General features: G+C 45.0%; 2 protein-coding genes across 6 annotated transcripts in view; one reads left to right on the top strand and one right to left on the bottom strand.

Annotated features, from left to right (window-relative positions):
• Positions 1 to 19,434, top strand: part of AP4B1 (adaptor related protein complex 4 subunit beta 1) — a 36,842-nt gene that overhangs the window by 11,491 nt on the left and 5,917 nt on the right. For 2 of the 5 annotated variants that reach the window (XM_050747928.1, XM_050747917.1), the window contains exons 3-6: positions 15,615 to 15,803; positions 17,545 to 17,769; positions 18,536 to 18,666; positions 19,042 to 19,189. In XM_050747928.1, coding sequence (XP_050603885.1) covers positions 15,615 to 15,803; positions 17,545 to 17,769; positions 18,536 to 18,666; positions 19,042 to 19,189 — 693 coding nt within the window. Of the gene's footprint in view, positions 1 to 15,289; positions 15,467 to 15,614; positions 15,804 to 17,544; positions 17,770 to 18,535; positions 18,667 to 19,041; positions 19,190 to 19,434 lie in introns of those variants that run through there. The other 3 variants (XM_050747951.1, XM_050747962.1, XM_050747940.1) reach the window with 3 other exon arrangements.
• On the bottom strand, positions 6,404 to 15,222 carry DCLRE1B (DNA cross-link repair 1B). The gene is made up of 4 exons (XM_050747977.1): positions 14,633 to 15,222; positions 13,255 to 13,420; positions 12,252 to 12,434; positions 6,404 to 9,360 (listed from the first exon to the last, which is right to left on the bottom strand). The coding sequence occupies exons 1-4, from the start codon at positions 14,819 to 14,821 to the stop codon at positions 8,300 to 8,302; spliced, it is 1,599 nt and encodes a 532-aa protein (XP_050603934.1). The 5' UTR covers positions 14,822 to 15,222; the 3' UTR covers positions 6,404 to 8,299.

Raw genomic sequence — 19,434 nt, 5'->3', positions numbered from 1 at the left:
AGATCATATCACTCCCCTAATTTAAAGCACTCCAATAGCTTATAAGTACATTTACAATCAAATTAAAACTTCTTACTTTAAACTATTAAGTCACTTCTGATCCAACACCTGCCACCCTCTCTGACCTCATCTCCTCTTCTTCTCCTTCTGACACACTCTTCTTTGTTTATACATATATCTTTTTTTTTTTTTTTTTTAATTTTTATTTTTGGAGACAGAGTCTCTCTCTGTCACCCAGGCTGGAGTGCAGTGGCATAAGCTCGGCTCACCGCAATCTGCACCTCCTAGGTTCAATTCTCCTGCCTCAGCCTCCCGAGTAGCTGGGATTACAGGCATGCACCACCATGCCCAGCTAATTTCTTGTACTTTTAGTAGAGACAGGGTCTCATCATGTTGACCAGGCTGGTCTTGAACTCCTGACCTCAGGTCATCTGCCCACCTCGGCCTCCCAAAGTGCTGGGATTACAAGTGTGAGCCACCGTGTCTGGCCTGTGTGTGTGTGTGTGCGTGTGTGTGTGTGTGTGTGAAATATATATTTCAACTTTTATTTTAGATTCAGGAGGTACACATAACAGGTTTGTTTCATAGGTATATTGGATAATGCTGAGGTTTGAGGTATGACTGATCCCATCACCCAGGTAGCAAGCATAGTACTTAATAGTTTTACAACCCTTGCCCCCCACCCAGTTGTCCCCAGTGGCTGTCATTGCCATCTTTCTGTGACCACCCAATGTCTAGCTTCCACTTATAAATGAAAGCATGCGGTATTTGGTTTTCTGTTGCCGTGTTCATTTGCTTAGGGTAATGGCCTCCAACTGCATCGTTGTTGCTGCAAAGTAAATTATTTCATTCTTTTTATGGCTGCATAGTATTCCCTGGTGTATATGTACCACATATTCTTTATCCAGTCCACTGGGTTATATTTTTTTTATTTTACACATCACAAGTTACCATTAACCAATCCACTGTTGATGGGCACCTAGGTTGCTTCCGTGTCTTTGCTATTGTGAATAGTGCTGGGTTGGACAGATGAGTGCAGGTGTGTTTTTAGTAGGATGATTTATTTTCCTTTGAATATATGCCCAGAATGGGATTGCTGGGTCAAAGAGTAGTTCTCTTTTAAGTTCTTTCAGAAACCTCCAAACTGTTTTCCACAGGGGCTGAACTAATTTCCACAGGGGCTTATACACTGAACACCAACAATGCATAAGCGTTCCCTTTTCTCTGCAGCCTCACCAGCATCTGTTGTTTTTTGGCTTTTTTTTTTTTTTTTTTTTCTTTTTTAGACGGAGTCTCACTCTGTTGTCCAGGCTGGAATGCAGTGGCACGATCTCAGCTCACTGCAACCTCTGCCTCCCAGATTCAAGCAATTCTCCTGCCTCACCCTCCCGAGTAGCTGGGACTACAGCCGCCCGCCACCATGCTCAGCTATTTTTTGTATTTTTAGTAGAGATGGGGTTTCACTATGTTGGCCAGGCTGGTCTCAAACTTCTAACCTCATGATCCTTCTGCCTTGGGCTCCCAAAGTGCTGGGATTACAGGCGTGAGCCACTGCATCTGGCCATTTTGACTTCTTAATAATAGCCATTCTGACTGGTGTGAGATGGTACCACACTGTGGTTTTAATTTGCATTTCTCTACACTCACTTCTTGATGTTCCTTAGGCACAAAGCTCATTCCCATCCCATCACAGCCGCTGATTCTGCCTGAACCCTCTACCTATTCCCTACTCTCGGCAACATAGTGAGACCTCGTCTCTACAAAAACGATTTTTAAATCGGACCTCCCCACCAAGTCTTTACCTGGCTGGCTCATTACTCAGGTCTCATTTTGTTGTCAGTCCCACAGATGTACTTGAGCAAGTAAGCCAGGAGAAAAAGTTTAAAATTGAAGTTTCAGATGTAGTATAATTTCTGGTAATGACAGGGTGGTGAGGTAGAGGGAGAATAAGGTCTTTGAAGATGAAGTCAAGGAAGCTGAGTGGCCAGGGTGTTGAAATCATCCAGAATGATGACAGGGTTCTGAAGGAGGAGAAGGCTGTGAGTCAGCGACTCAAGTCTTGATAAGTGAGAATGGGAAGGAGGGGATGGTGTAGCTAGATAGTATGCACTTCATGGGAGGAGAGATGGCCACAGGAAGAAATGGCAATAATGATTAGGAGGCAGCAAGGAGAGTAAGGAGAACATCAATGTCACCTTCTTACCTTGAGGTGGGGGGAGAAAAAAGGAGCCTGTATGTGAGAAGCTGGCTGGAAAGCAGTGTGCTCAGAGGAGAGCCAGTCTTCAATTTAGGCAAAGAGGGTGATGGATAGTTTCAGAAAAGATGCTGAGGACATAGAGGAATTTGCTGATCACAGAGCAGGAGACTTGAGAGCCTAGTGAAAAAGGGGAGGGAAGGCTGAGGATCCGGCCTTAAAGACTTGAACTCCTGACAATGACTGGGGTTTAAACAAGGTATAGGGGGATTCATTCTGCCACCTTTAGGGTGAGGCTGGGTGACCAGACCTGTTCTTATGGTCCAGGGAAGTTGCCCCAGGGTGTCACAGCTTGGTATCCTTGATGCTCAAAGGTGTCTTCCTAAGGCTTCACATGTTGTAAGAGTTTGAGTCATAAAGCTTTGTCATAACCACTGATGTACATGGGAGAGGAGGTGGATCGAGGGCATAAAGGGATGAGAAGCAGCTTTGAAAATACCAGAGGCTGAAATCTGTGGTGACACCAGTTGTATGGTTCTTTTCTCCAGTGGTTCTGCCTTCCTTCTGCAGGAGTTGAAAAGGAGAATTCCAGGACTGATCCAAGGTTGTTGGTTTATACAGCTGGTGTGGGAGAAGAATCTAGAACCAGACCAAGCATAGTATCTGGCCCTTAGTTTACCCACAATGTTTTGAAATGCACAGGCCAGACTGCTCTGCTCTGCACACCTCTTTGGATTCTCTGAGCCTCTGATTAACCACTTGTTCTTCTGAGGTGTTTTGGCTTTGCCTTAGGATTTTACAGTGAAATCTACTCAGCACAGCATCTGAAGCTTATCATGATTTCACCCTACTCTTTTTCCATCTGTACAAATGCATCCTTGGATGCTTCGGGTAACTGCCCTTTTGGTTAGACTTGACTCCAGGAACCTCTCCCCCAGGAAGTAACTTCATCAGCCAATCTCTCAGATTTTTCTGGGTCTGAAAGGTAGGATTAGCCAATGGCATTATCCAGAGCAAGCAATGGACATGTCAGTCACTCCTCTGTAAACAGAATTTAAGGTATGTCAGGGAGTTTAAGGCCAAACATTTTTTTTTTTCTGCGGTAGGGTCTTGTTCTGTTGCCCAGGCTGGAGTGCAGTGGTGTGATCTTGGCTTAGTGCAACCTCTGCCTCCCTGGTTCAAGCGATTCTCCTGCCTCAGCCTCCCAAGTAGCTGGGACTACAGGCACATGCCACCACTCCCAGCTAATTTTTGTATTTTTAGTAGAGACGGAGTTTCACTATGTTGGCCATGCTGGTCTTGAACTCCTGACCTCAGGTGATTCGCCCACCTTGGCCTCCCAAAGTGCTGGGATTACAGGCGTGAGCCACTGCACCCAGCCAAAGGCAAAAACTTTTTCTTTTCTTCTTTTTTTTTTTTTAATGTATTGGATACTCTTGTGAAGTACTTTGGTTGCTTTATTCTATTTCATTCTCCTCCAAACCCTATGAGGTAGGCATTATTATTCCCACTCTACAAAAAGAAACTTTATGCCGGAAAGCTGAGTAGTTTGCTAGAGATTATATGCACAGCTAGTAAGTCACAGGATCACTATTCCAACCCAAGACATCTAACTTGAAAATCCATCTTTTCCAGTATGGCCTACCGTCTTGCACATTGGGAGAACCCTGGGAGATAAGGCTAGAAGGATAGGTTGGGCCTTGTATCATGTGGACCTAAAATGTTCTGAATAGTTTGGGTTTTTGAAGGTGTATGAGCAGAGAAAATGTTCTTAGTAAGAGGTTAATTGAAGGATTTTTATCCCACCATTGAGAGGGAAATTAGAAAGCAGATGGTATGAGCCTGGATGATGGGTGGGAATTTGAAGAAATTCAGCTGATCAAAGCTTTCCTTTCCTCCTGAAGACATGTTTTCTCCAAACTTTGTATCCCTGACTCCCTAAACAGCAGGCATCTGCTCTTGCTCTGGTGCTTTGTCTCCACAAAGCCTAATTAGTAGGGTGAGTGAGCTTAACCCAATTTCCTTAGCTCCTCAAAAACACACATTTCAATGAGCACATTGAAGAAGGAACAGCACAGGGGGCAAATTTTTCATCCCACACTCTCCAAAGTTGTTGTAAATTAACCAGAGGAGACAGGACTGGTAAGAGAGCCATAATACAATAGTGTAAATAATGTAAGGCACAGGCAAACCCAAGGCTAGCCAGAAGTTTTGTGTGATTGAAAGATTATTCAATAAGCTATTTATCCAGAAGAAGAACCAAGCCCAGAATCCTGGGAGCTTTTTGTGATCCAGTAGGTCAAGGATATGTTCAAAGAAGACAAAGTTACCCAGGAATGAGACAGTCAAAAATGGAAGGGTAGAGCTAAATGAAAGCATTGTGGTCAAGAGAAAGACAAGCTTAACCATTCTGAGAATGCCTCACAGGTGGCTGTAGACTCAGATGATTATAAGGGAGAGCAGCATCATTCTGTTTGGGTATAGGTGGGATCCCCTGGGGAAGAGAAAGGGGAAAGCACCATGAATCTAAGACAAAACAGCTTGTGGTGGTTGGTGGTGGCTGAGGGGCATGAGGGGTGGGAGGCAGCTAACACACTGACAGGTGCTCACTGATGGTAACATTGAAAATATATGCACGTGGGCTGGGCCAGGCGCGGTGGCTCACGCCTGTGATCCCTGCACTTTGGGAGGCCGAGATGGGCAGATCACCTGAGGTCAGGACTTTGAGACCAGCCTGGCCAACGTGGTGAAACCCCGTCTCTACTAAAAATACAAAAATTAGCCAGGTGTGGTGGTGCACGCCTGTAATAGCAGCTACTTGGGAGGCTGAGGCAAGATAATTGAACCCAGGAGGCAGAGGTTGCAGTGAGCTAAGATAGTGCCATTGCATCCAGCCTGGGCAACAGAGTGAGACTACTTCTCAAAAAAAAAAAAAAAAAAAAAAAGAAAGAAAGAAAAAGAAAAGAGAAGAACAAGTGGAGTCACTCATCTGTTTCCTACCACAAAGGGCAATCTGGGTCAAGAGTGGGAGACGGTCCCCCAACGCCAGCCAGGCAGATTTTTTTTCTGTAACGGGACTTAAGCCACTGTCAGTCACCTTGTGGAAAAGTACAAGTTCTCCCACAAGATCATCCATTAAATAACTAATGGATCTCTAGGGAACCTCCTTTTTCCCAGCACCTTCAAGCCTAATTGCAAGATCTTCATACATCTATAGGATCATCTTTAGAGCCTAAAAATAATTTAAATTGGCTATGTAAAGTATATGCAATGCAGCATTTTTATATGAGGGACTATTGGAAAATCAAACAACTGCTGATCTCTAGTATAAGAAGGCAGACATTTTTCTTTTAGAATAGTATGGAATTTTCCCATTATGAAAATGCAAACATGGCTGGGCACAGGGGCTCATGCCTGTAATCCCAGCACTTTAGGAGGACAAGGTAGGGGGGATCACTTGAGGCCAGGAGTTCAACACCAAGACCAGCCGGGGCAACACAGTGAAACCTTGTCTCTACAAAAAAAAAAAAAAAAAAAAAAAATTAGTTGGGTACGGTGGTGCATGCCTATAGACCCAGGTACTCAAGAGGCTCAGGTGGGAGAATCTCTTGAGCCTGGGAAGTCGAGGCTGCAGTGAGTTGTGACTGTGCCACTGCACTCCAGCCTGAGTGACAGAGCTAAAAGCCGTCTCCCAAAAAAAGCCAAACAAATGCAAACATGCTGCCAACAACTAAATTCCTCAGTCTTTTGCTTCCCCTCCCCTATGTGAATGCATATAGAACCCACTTCAAGGAACAGGTGTGACACAGCATGTGCCAAGAGTAGACGGGCTCCCTTGTTGCTAGAAGATAACGCCAATATGAGGACCCCTGTACCGAGAACTACCTTATCTCTCCCAGCCACCTTCAGCCACACAGAAGTGAGACAGCTGGAGGATGCTAGAGGAAGTCCGGCTAAATTTGCCCACACAGTTTAGTAAATATTTATTAAGTTAACACATGAGATGATTTTCCATGTGTTAACATGTACCGTTCTCGTGATCTCATTTAAACTTAATGAGTCTTCAAGGTATTTTAATGCTATCCTGTCTGCAGAAAAGATGGTCAGGAAACCTTTCTGGAGGGCAATTCAGCACAATTGGTATCAATAACTTAAAACTATAATCTACCTCCAGTAATTTAATTTAAGGAAATAAAAATGCAAAATATATGCATAAGGTTGTTCACTGTAATATATGTCATTAGAAAAACAGTACACAAAATGTTGAATATGGGAATGGCTTAGTTAAGGAATACTCATATGATAGGGTATTATATTAATATTAAAAATGATGTTTTTGAATAATATCTAATGAGTGAAATGCTTAAGATATCAAGAAATTAAAATGTAGGCTATAAAATTATATATAGTATTATCCCCAACTTTGAAAAACATTTACATATTTAATACATCTACATGCACAGGAAAAAAAAAAAACTAAAAGAAAGCAAATCAATTAATCTATGACGAATTAAAATTTTTTCTTTATATTTTTTTGACTTCCAAAGTTTCTTTTGTTATATACAGATTAGTTTCTTTCTCGAACCAGAAGCTAAAGAAAACCAACATCTGAAAGACCCATCCTGTGGCAGACATTGACCTAGGGGAATTTTACCAATTATTTGATCTCCAAAGTAATCATGAGAGGTAGGCATCCCAAGTCCATTTTACAGATGAGGAACTAGGCTCCACAATTTAAGCAATTGCTCAGGGTTACACAGATTTGAGCCTAGGCAGTGCCCATGTTTCCTGCTGCACCAAATGCCTCACCTGCTGTGGCTCCTAACAGAACATTGGTACTTACAACAAAGGTCACTGACAAAACAGAGCTGTGTACAGCTTTCCCAAGAGCAACTGCTTTCTAAACTCTGTATTTCTCTCTCAAAGCAGAAAACTCTTTTAAATCCCCTGGACAAGAAACGGAACCTTTTTCATTGATAGGGCTAGAGGTTCCATCCCGAAGCAGTTTTGATCCAGATGCCCAGCTCCACAAGTCTGTGGCCTCTCAGAGCCTATTCCCTCTAGCCGTGGTATCAGCTATCCTGCTTACTAGTTTGGCATTTTGTCAGGTTATGAGCAGAAGGACAGGGCAGACTGTACACCCCACCCCTTCCAGCCAGCTGGCTCCTTGGTCTCTTCCTTGGATACTAAAACAAACAGGCTGTGTGCTCTGGCTCCCTACTCAATCCAAGGGGTGGGGGGAGCAACAAATATCCCAGCTATGTGAACAATTGGAGGAATATCTGACAACACATTTGATCTTTTGTAACTCTGCTTCAGTCAAATAGGGCCTCCAGGCCTGGGAGTCCCATCACACCCAAAGCCTTGCTGTTCAGCTGGGTTCTAGGTACTGCTAGAGAGTTGCCCAGCCCCCCAGCTGGCTCTGTTCCACATGAATCCCAGTGATACTAACTGCACATCCTCATGAAGGACACAGAGGTAGAATTTTCACTACTGTTTCAAGACCTCTTCATCGCTTCCTGTTCCCTCCCAGAGGCAGAGACAGGAAATTATTTGGATGGAGGGTCACAGCAAGTCAGTGATGTTCAGGATTGAAGCATGCAGCACCATAGTTCATAATTTTAAAAATAGAACTCCCTAGGGATTTTGATCTGAGAAGAGGCAGAAGGGGACATAGAGAATGGCACATGACACCACAAAACAGCAACAGGAATAACCTGGTCCTTTTTGTTTCAGACTGTTTTTGATTCAGACCCACATAAGAGGATTGCATGTTCACAAAAGTTTGAGAAATACTGGGTTAAACAAGGTTAAACAGATTAAGTTACTGTAGGACTTCAAATAAATTTTAATTTGCTCACGCATACTCCAAAGATTTTAAAACAAAACGTATCTCTTAAACATAATCAATTATAAAATGAAGGATTCCATAGGCACGAGGACCCCAATGAACAAGTTTTGGGAAGTGCTGTTCCACAGTGGGCCCGTAAGAGTCTTGTAAAGATAGAAAAGCAGGCCCCCAAAACAAACTCTTTCCCACCAGCCATCAGTTACTATCTTCCAAATGGCAGTGTGGGCTCAACGTTGTCCTTCTGTACTCTGTCTTCAGCAGGGTTTATGGTATTTTTCCACTTGCTGGTCAAAGCTCCTGGAAGAATACCCTGCCTGGAATAAGTTCACTGGAGTCAGAAGGTATTTGAGTGCTAGATCCCTGAATTCACTAGCAAGATGAGGGGTGCCCTTGCTGCTGTGGGACGGGGGAGAACCATGGCCCATCCAGGCACTCTGATTCTCTGTGGCTTCTGGACCTCCATCATCATCTCCCAAGGGTACCAAGGGGGACCCTAAACCAATTTCCTCCCTGGTTTTTAGAGAGATAAACTCTTCATCTGTAGACCTTAAGGGCACTGAAAATCCCAATGGGGCAGTTAACATAGTCACCCTCTTTTGGGACTCACAGAAAGGCACTGCCTCGTTCCATTCTTTGCTATAGAGGTCTGGGAACAACTGCTTCTTGGTCCGCAAAGGATGGTGGGAAGGCTGCTTTTCAAGGTATGCAGGCCAGGGAGAAAGTTTCTCTTTCTGGGTCTTCTTCGAGTCTCTGTCAGCTTGAGATTGATCAGCACTTTCCTCAGGAGATTCAAACACAACACCTTGGGTTCTTGGCCTCTTTAGCCTCCTTTCTAACAGCCAGAGAAAGCTTTGTTTTCTAGAGGAAGAACTCATGTATTGCTGTACAGAGTCCGGGATCAGGGGCATGGAGATCCTGGGGCTCAGACTGTCCTGAAAGCCTCCACAGGGCTGCCGACTGACAATGGGCACCACCTGGCAAGGCTTCAGTGCTGCAACAAAGGCACAAAGCTCGGAGTAGGAGGAATGGTCAGAGTAAGGGATGACATGGATATCAGGATGGGAGCTGTGGATTTTTCGGCTTGTGGGAAGGATAGCAATGGTAGGGTGGGTCTGGTTCCAACGCAGCATGTTGGAATGGCAGATCTCCATATGGCCTACGGCATGGATGCGGCCAGCCTTCTCCTCCACCGTGAACACATCTGCCAGGCCCAGTAGCTGCACCAACTCCAGGCGCCGAGGACTCAATACCACCCAGGTCTGAAACTCCAGGGCGAGCTGCTCCAGCAGTGATTCCTTTCCCAGGTTGTAGAGTCCTAAATAACGTTCAATGTATTGGGGAAAGTAAGAGAAGGAAGAAAATGAAGCTATTGGAAAATCCTAATAAGTCAACAAAATGTTTAACAAAAATAGATACAATTCATAGAGAAATCCAGGGAGAATATCAAGGAAGAAGCGACATTTGAGCTAAGATATATGAAGGGGAATGAGAGCGTCTAGCAAGCTTCAGGCACTATGAAAACTAATAAAGAAAGCTGTCAGCCCTCAAGAAGTACAATCTACAAGGAGACCCAGAAAAACCAGTTAAGAGCAACGTAAAGATATGTATACAGGCCGGGCACTGTGGCTCACACCTGTAAGCCTACCATTTTAGGAGGCTGAGGCGGGAGGACTGCGTGAGCCCAGGAATTCAAGACCAACCTGGGCAACCTGGCGAGACCCTGTCTCTACAAAAATAGACAAATAAGCATGTTGCTGCACGCCTATAGTTCCTGCTACACGGGAGGCTGAGGCGGGAGGATCACTTGAGTCCAGGAGGTCCAGGCTGCCGTAAGCTGTGATCGCGCCACTACCCTCCAGCCTAGGCAACAGAGTGAGACCCTGTCTCTTTAAAAAAAAAAAAAAAAGTATACAGCATTGTATCCAACAGGTGATGGAATTAGGGAAAGTTAGGCTAAATCTTAAAGGATGGGCAAGTTTAACCTGGCAAGGAAAGGGTAGAAAGGGTATACTGGAAAACATTTTAAGAGGGGTCAGTTTGTTGTTACTAAAGTAAAGAAGGAATTGGTAAGATATGATACCAGAGAGGCAAGAAAGGGCCATATAATAGAGGGTCTTATATGTACCACTAAGAAGCTCGGACTTCATTGTGTAAATGAAGGGGAGCCCCTGAGTGTGAAGCAGGAAAATGGCTAATTCTAATCATAAGAATAACATGCTCAGAGCAGAGCTTTAAAAACAAAAATATGGTAATAATATTATTTGACTGCCAGGATGAGAAGAAGCTGGAGTGGAAGTTTCAATTACCCAAATAGTACTTACAGAGAAAGAAATTGAGACATTAATTTGGGAAATGGTTATGGTAATAGATATAGGAGATGTTTAATAGCTGTTCTCAGACCTTTTCTGAAGAAGTTTCAAACCCACAACCAGATTGTGAACGCCTTAATAAGAAGTATGTATTATTTATATCCACTTTATTCCTGATTAGGGTTCAAAATCTCACTCTTTGGGCACAAATGGAGCTGATTTTTCTTCTCTGTATATATATTCCCACTTCCACCTCCCCACAGGTCCTTCCCTACCAGACTGGGAGCCCTCCAAGTCAGAGACTGTATTTTATTCATCTTTATATCCCCACTGCCTATTGGATACTTGGTACTTAGTTGGTAGAGGCTTATTACATGTTTGCAAAATTAATCAAGACTTACTATAGCATCCTCCTAGCCAGCTTTGCTTCTTTGAGAAAATTCTGCATTTAAATATTAAGAATGGTTAGGTCTTTATGAGTAGTTAAGCAATCCTGAGAGTAGAGGATATTTCTCAATCAATTTGGTAGTCACCCTGGAAGGTATATAATTTTTTCAATGCCTTTGTTTAGTCTCATTTTGAAACTCCTTTCAGAATTGAGACATGTCCTTTTCAAATATTTATAATGGTGGCAAATCTTTGCCCTTTTGTAGACTCACAAATTTGGAAACAACCAAAAAAGTAATTTAGAACCAAATCTATTACATGTATTTATTTTATAAAACAAAAATTTATTTTCATAAACTATTCCAAATGGCAACTCAAGAGTCCTCGACAATGTTTTATACTATTTATAATCAGTAGAACAAGCACATAGCTGTTTTTTCAGTATACTTAATTTAAAGCACAATGCTCACTTAAATATCTATGTTCTGATAAATTTCATTCATTCATATTGAATGCATCTGTGTCAGGCATTAGTGGTATACCTATAATAAAACAAAGAGCCTGCCATAGTGGAATTCACATTCTAACAGGGGGAGTCAGACAATAAAAAGTCCAATAAATATATATAGAATATATTGCAAGATGATGAGTGCATATTGTCCCTCTTCTACTTAAAATCCTTCAATAGCTCTTGGTTGGGTTTAGGATCAAGTCCAAAATGGCTTAAGAGCACTACAGCTCCTCTTGCCTTTTCAGCCTCCTTGCCCACTGTGTGCCTGTCATACTAGCTGCTGCCTCTCTGTTCCACAAACACACAAAGTCTCTTCCTATTTTCAATGATGCTCTTAAGGAGTTTATGCTTCTGTGTGTGTGTATGTGCGCGCGTGCCTACGTGCATGTGCCAGAGGAAGTGGGTGATAGGCAACAAGCAATAGCATATCTAAAAATGTATAGAATATATGAGTGCTATAAAAAAATGAAAAAAATGAATTGGTATAGGTGATCAGGAGTTGGGAATGGGGATGGTGGGCAGGTTGCAGTTTTACTTATTTTATTCATTCATTCATTCATTGAGACAGGGTCTTGCTCTGTCATCCAGGCTGGAGTACAATGGCACTTACATGGCTCACTGCAACCTTGACCTCCTAGTGGACCCAGGCAATCCTCCTGTCTCAGCCTCCTGTGTAGCTGGGACCACAGGCATGCACCATGCACCACCATGCCCAACTAATTTTTAAATTTTTTGTAGAGACAGGGTCTTGCCATGTTGCCCAAGCTGGTCTCAAACACCTGGCTCAAGTGACCCTCCTGTCTTGGCCTCCCAAAGTGCTGGGATTATAGGTGTGAGCCACCACAGCTGGCCAGGTTGCAATTTTAAATAAGGTGGTCAGTGTAGGAGAAAGTGAGAACTGCACAAAGATATGAAAGCACAAAGATATTTAAGTGAGAACCCTTAAATAACCTAGTTCACTATGTACAGGTGACAGGAAACTGAAAGGAAACAACTCACCAATCTTTATGTTATGTTGTGGGTGTTTTCGAATGAGCTGGACAATCTGGTGGGCAGCTTCTTGTCGGGAAGGAAGAACCAGGGCTGGATTGCAATTGGTGTTGTCTAGGTATAAAGTATGGATCTGTTTCCCCAGTGTCAGGGCTGGCTCCTTTAGCATGGATGGTGTGTATCGAAAATCACCTAGAAGAATATGTATATGGGGGCAGAAGGTCAGAGACAAAAAAACAGAAGACAAGCCTCTCCTACCTCCAACAATAGATGGGTGTTTGCTTACTAGTCTGTGAAAAAACTATTATGTAGCCTGGCACTGAACTATGCAGTATAGCTGCATGGTTTCTTTGTTGAAATGTCTCCATCCTGCTCCTGTTTTTCAATTACTCTTCACAAGGTTTGGACCCTTAAAGAGTGGGAAATTGGCTGGGTGCAGTGACTCAGACCTATAATCCCAGCACTTTGGGAGGCCGAGCCAGGTGGATCACCTGAGGTCAGGAGTTCGAGACCAGCCTGGCCAACATAGTGAAACCTAGTATCTACTAAAAATACGAAAATTAGCTGGGTGTGGTGGTGAGCACCTGTAATCCCAGCTACCTGGGAGGCTGAGGCAAGAGAATCACTTGAACTCAGAAGGCGGAGGTTGCAGTGAACCACCATCATACCACTGCACTCCAGCCTGGGTGACAAGAGTGAAACTCCATTTCAAAAAAAAAAAAAAAAGAGTGGGAAATCAGTTGAGATGGGGTCACTATGCTCATATGTGATGAAGTTAGAAGGCCTTCAGCGCCTCCAGACTTCTATTGAGTTAAGGCTGCTCAAGAAAAGTCTGCCAGGTGTGGTGGCTTGTGCTGATAATTCTAGCTACTAGGGAGGCTAAAGCGGGAGGATCACTTGAGGTCAGGAGTTTGAGACCAGCCTGGGCAATATTGCGAGGCCCCAGTCTATACATTTAAAAAAAAAAAAAAGGTAAGTCTGAGAAGTCACTGGGATTCCTTGAGAGGCCCACCTGTGTAGAGGATGGTTCCAAAATATCCTTCAAAGAGAAACATGACAGAACCAGGACAGTGATTGGCATCGAGGAGGGTTACAGTCATGGTCTCTCGTCCAATTTCATCTAAGGGTAATACATGGCTCTCACCAATCTCCAGGGGTTGGATCCATTGCTTAGATACCTGAGAAAACAGTTAGTCATCCCAGTCACCACCGACTCCCCTCCCTGTTACTTCCCCGGGTCAGGGACTATGCTTTACATGAATCAGGAAAGCTGACCAAATCCTGAGTCACCGGGAGCAGAAGCTGTAATGGGGATTCCCAAGCAATCTGCCCTTCCTCCTTCCACTCCCCATCCCACCCTTTGTACAATTTAATTAAGAGTTCAGCTGGCCGGGCGCGGTGGCTCATGCCTGTAATCCCAGCATTTTGAGAGGCCGAGGCGGGAGGATCATGAGGTCAGGAGATCGGGACTGTCCTGGCTAACACGGTGAAACCCCATCTCTACTTGAAAATAATAATAATAAAAAAAGGTGGCGGGCACCTGTAGTACCAGGTACTCGGGAGGCTGAGGCAGGAGAATGGCGTGAACCCGGGAGGCGGAGCTTGCAGTGAACTGGAGTGTCCTCCAGCCTGGGCAACAGAGGGACACTCTGTCTGGGTGGGGTGGGGGGAGAGTTCAGCAAACAGTCTAGTCAGCAATTTTCAAACTTACTCCTGATCTTAATATCTTGGAGACTTAAGGGTGGGGTGGGGAGAGAGCTGGAGAACCACCCAGCACATTAGGTGGATTCTTAAGATAAGGCATATTTAGGCGGGGCGTGGTGGCTCACGCTTGTAATCCCAGCACTTGGGGAGGCTGAGGCGGGCGGATCACTTAAGGTCAGGAGTTTGAGAACAGCCTGGCCAACATGGTGAAACCCCGTCTCTACGAAAAATACAAAAAATTAGCTGGGCGTGGTGGCGTGCGCCTGTAATCTCAGCTACTCAGGAGGCTGAGACAGGAGAATCTCTTGAACCCGGGAGGCGGAGGTTATAGTGAGCCGAGATCGTGCCACCGCACTCCAGCCTGGCAGCAACAAGAGCGAGACTCCGTATCAGGAAAAAAAAAAAAAAAAAAAAAAGCAAGTTTGGGAAACATCAGCCTAGCTTATGTATAAAGGTAGCAATAGTTTCCTTGGCTGGACTAAAATATCTCCTCAACTTATAGCTAAATATCTCAAGTTGGTCACTTGGAAACCACGTTCCTATTCTGAGTTAAAGATGCATTTTTGGGTTCAAACAACTTCCGCATCAGTCTTGGTGGCCCCCATTCTATGACTCAAAGAATGACAGGTCGAAGTCCCAACCCAGATGCCTGGACCACCTCTTGGAGACTGACTCCAGCCCCATACCTGTAGGTGACGATGCAAGAGGTGGGCTGTAATCGGGGAGCAGTAGAGGGGCCGGGCCCAGGTGCTAGACAGGCCCACGGTGTGGTCCGAGTGCATGTGAGACAAGAAGAAGAGCCGTGCGGTGCCAGCCCGACGCAGGCTCCAGAAGTCCACTGCAATGGGCGTGTGGGGGATCAGGACCCCATTCATGGTGGCAGGGTTGTAGTCACCAGTGGGATCTTCTCCGCGGGGGCAGGGCTCCTGCGTGAGGCTTCCACAACGGCGCCCCGATAAAAGTCATGCTGGGGCAAGAACAGGGCCAGATACCCTAAGGGAAAGAGCCCAGCAGAGGAATAAGTCACTAGAGTGGGCAGAAAAAGGAAGTGACCGTGCCGGCGGGAGCCCAAATAGCGGAGGGCGCTCGACACTCCCAACCGCGCGGGAGCTGAGGCCAAACCGGGCACTCAAAGCGCGCGCTGCTGGGAGGAGACAGGCCGAAGTAGCCGATTTCCGATTGCCCGCCGCAGCTCCACCAGAGGGAGCCGCGCGACTGCGCCTGGAGGGTGAGAGGTTGAGGGAAGGGCATCCTAAGGTCGGAGTCGGGACCAAGCTCAGCCCTCGCTCGCTGGGAGACCGGCAGCGCGCTTCTGTTTGGTCTCCTGACAAGGGGGCGGGACTTCCGCAGAAAGGAAGATTGGGCCTATCTGCGATGAGAACGGCTTGAAGGCGCAAGAAAAGCTGGAACTGGAGAGGGAGGGGTCTGCGGTCAGTCGGACGCGGCGCTGGAAATCCGGCGGAGGGCCTAGTGTTAGCGGGACCGATCTGTGGGCGGGGCGAACGGCCTGCCGGGCGAGGGTAGGGCCTGAAGAGCCCAGGGTGGGGCTCGCGGGGTCGCGGAGGGCGTGGAAGTGTGTCAGGGCCAGCGTGCCGGCCCTACGGAAGCCGAGCCTGAGGCGAGATTTCGTCTTTAGTATTTTCACTGACTCATATTTCCTTTACTCAGGCTCCCACATCAAGACGAGAAGGAGCCCACGAGTTACCGTGGGAGCTGTGGGAGCTGCCCTGTGACTGTTAGGAAGATGCCGTACCTTGGCTCCGAGGACGTGGTGAAGGAGCTGAAGAAGGCTTTGTGTAATCCTCACATTCAAGCTGATAGGCTGCGCTACCGGAATGTCATCCAGCGAGTGATTAGGTATCACCTAACTCCCGTCGCGTGCTGTTTGCTCCCTTTGCAATCCCCATCAGGGCTCACTAGCCCCAGTCTCTCTGAAAGGGTAAATTAGCTTTCACACGTGGCAATTATATGGTTCGGTCTTCGTCCTGCTGCTTTGGAGTACCATCTCAGTCTCTCCTCTGCAGCATCTTTTACTTACCTGGGTAGTTTCCTCCATATCACAGGCTTGAACAATTACTGCTAACTCCTGGATCTATAATATAGCTAGTACAGACTTCTTTTTTTTAGCTTCAGACCCACGTATCCCACTGCCTGCTTGGCATTTCCACTTGCATGGTTTATCAAAAGTATGTCCGAAATAGCACGGACATTCTTCCGTCTTCCTCAAACCTGTTCTTCGGCTTACATTTGTGTTGATGAATGCCACCAGCAGCGACTATGCGTGGGAGCCAACCTTGAGGACACCCGATCCCCACTTCTCATGTCAGATGGTTTGAATTCATAGTTCTAAATATCCACCCTCTCTTGTTTATTGGCGTTGTTGCTCTGGTCCAGGCCTTCATCACCAAAGCAATTGCAGCAGCTTACTAGTAGGCCACCTTGCCTCATTTGAGACAGAATTTTTCCATTATACAAATCTGAACATATAACTTTTGCCTACAGCTATGGTTCACAAACTTTACGGTGCACAAAAATCCCTGGGGGTGCTTTTTGTCATCCAGTCCAGGGATTGATTCTGATTTCAGTAAGGTAGGAGGGAACCCAGGAATCTGTATTTTTAATAAACATCTCAGCTGATTCCAGTAGGCGACCAGTTTGAGAAACAATGAAGTCCAAACTTACCACAGCACCCAAGGAACAAGCTGTTAATTCAACTACCTACAGACTCAAAAAAATGTATGCCGCTCCTGCTCATGTCTACATACCTCATACCTTCTGTTACATCGATTACATCTGCCTAGTGAGCTCCTGCTCATTCCGGTAAAGTGTTACTTCCTCTGTGAAGAAACATTTTCTGACTTCCTGCCGGTGTTAGACCTCTGAATCCCCTCTGCGCCTTGTACAATACTTCTGTTTAAATACTTATCAATCATACCATAATTAACGATATTTTTATCTGGCTCATTAATAGATTTGAAGTTCCTAGAGGTCTGAGACCACGCCTTCTTCAAGATTATGTCCCAAGAGCATGTCCCTGGATGTAAAAGTTGAATTTCACCAAAGTACTAGGGATTCAATAAGTGTCTGTTGAGGCTGGGCACGGTGGCTCACGCCTGTAATCCCAGCACTTTGGGAGGCCAAGACGGGTGGATCACCTGCAGTCAGGAGTTCGAGACCAGCCTGGTCAACATGGCAAAACCCCGTCTCTACTAAAAATACAAAAATTTAGCCAAGCATGGTGGCACGCACCTGTGGTCCCGGCTACTCAGGAGGCTGAGGCAGGAGAATCACTTGAACCTGGGAGGCGGAAGTTGTAATGAGCCGAGATTGTGCCACTGCACTCTAGCCTGGGTAACAGAGCAAGACTCCATCTCAAAAATAATAATAAGTGTTTGTTGAATGAATAGAAGAAGAATGTTTATTGCAGGCCTATGGTATGAAGTACTGTGTGATATAATAGACAAGGTAATCCTGGCTGCTACCCTCTTAAGAGATCACAAGCTAGTTGGGTAACCAGGAGATATGTAAGTAAAACTCCCTCCATTGTTAGTTGGGGATTTTGCATTTTACTTCTTTCTGTCATGTGCGTTGGTTTCAGGTACATGACTCAGGGTTTGGACATGTCTGGTGTTTTTATGGAAATGGTGAAGGCCAGTGCCACTGTAGATATTGTCCAGAAGAAGTTGGTTTATCTGTACATGTGCACATATGCTCCCCTGAAACCAGATCTGGCTCTCCTGGCCATCAATACGCTGTGCAAAGACTGCTCAGACCCCAATCCAATGGTGCGAGGGCTGGCGTTACGGAGCATGTGTAGCCTCAGGTGAGTACCGTCTTCTCTGTCTGGTCCTAAATGGCTGATGACTTCAAGAGATCACACAGTAGGTTTTTAAAGAGGATAATTTATTTGAGCTCCTTAATACTGGGGAAAACATTATCGTACCCTGAACTTAGATTTTCAGCCACTGCTTTGGCTTAATAACCTGTATCATATAATTTTATTACAGGGAGTTTTTGATTCTCAGTCTAAGTAAAATAGTCCTCAATTTTGGTTAAATATCTCTAAACAATTATGTGTATATATTTTTTTGCTGCCTGTGCATCATTATTCCAAATGAAAAGTCAAATTAGGCTGGGCACAGTGGCTCATGCCTGTAGTCCCAGCACTTTGGGAGGCTGAGACAGGAAGACTGCTTGAGCTCAGGAATTCGAGACCAGCTGGGCAAGATGGTGAGACCCTATATCTACAAAAAATTAAATGGGCATGGTGACACGCACCTGTAGTCTCAGCTACTAGCTAGCAAGGCTGAGGCAGGAGGATGGCTTGGGCCCAGGAATTAGAGGCAGCAGTGTCCTATGATTGGGCCACTGCACTGCAGCCTGGGTGACAAAGTGAGACCCCATCTTGAAAAAAACAAGAGAAAAACAAAAACATCAAATTATGGCTTTTTAAGCTTGATAGAGGCTTTCTGCAATTCTTCATGATCTGATGGGTGTAGCATCTACTAAACTCTGTTAGGTGAACAGGGTTTGATATATGTCAAAATTAGTATTTCCGAATCTGGCTGACTCCAGGATGTGTTGCTTAGGATGCCTGGTGTGCAGGAGTATATACAACAGCCTATTCTCAATGGTCTGCGGGATAAGGCTTCGTATGTCAGGAGAGTGGCAGTCCTTGGATGTGCCAAGATGCATAATCTTCATGGAGACTCTGAAGTAGGTAAGTTCAGTGTAATCCATCATGGTCAGTGTGCCTCTATTATGTATAACTTTATAAAAGATTATGTAGCTTTGGTAGAAAATAATAATGTGGCCCCAGTTCTGTACATATCTCTTTAAGTAGGATGCAGGGCTTGGTATCTTCTGGAGATGAGAAGTCCTTTCTCTCGGGCCCCAGTGAGATCCTTTGTATTAGCTGCTTAAAACAGTCTGGACATGGCAGTTTTTTTTTTTTTTGCCTTGCACTTTAGTATGGCCTTTGTCATTTTTGTAGCAGAGAAGTTCAACTTTGTCTACTTGGAGCTATTACTCTGGCTACATCCCTGTTACTCTGAAGCTTTTCTTTTTTATCTAAGAACTTTGTTCTTTTTTATAGATGGTGCCCTGGTAAATGAATTATACAGTTTGCTGCGTGACCAGGATCCAATTGTAGTTGTGAACTGCTTGAGGTCTCTAGAGGAAATTCTGAAACTGGAAGGAGGCGTTGTCATCAATAAGCCCATTGCTCACCATCTCTTAAATCGGTTTGGATGCCTCAGTGCTCTTTTTATTATGAGATCTGTGTCCTTGTGGGATCTTGTTGATGTATTGAACAACTTATGTGAAGTAGAAAAGAAAGTTAACCATTATTATTATTATTTGAGACGGAGTGTTGCTCTTGTTGTCCAAGCCGGAGTGCAACGGCACTATCTTGGCTTAGCGCAACCTCCGCCTCCTGGCTTTAAGCAGTTCTCCTGCTTCAGCCTCCTGAGTAGCTGGGATTATAGGC

The sequence above is a fragment of the Macaca thibetana genome, chromosome 1, assembly GCF_024542745.1.
Source record: "Macaca thibetana thibetana isolate TM-01 chromosome 1, ASM2454274v1, whole genome shotgun sequence".
NCBI lineage: Eukaryota > Metazoa > Chordata > Mammalia > Primates > Cercopithecidae > Macaca > Macaca thibetana.
The sequence above is the reverse complement of the archived record's forward strand: the minus strand, read 5'-3'. Positions and strand labels throughout refer to the sequence as shown.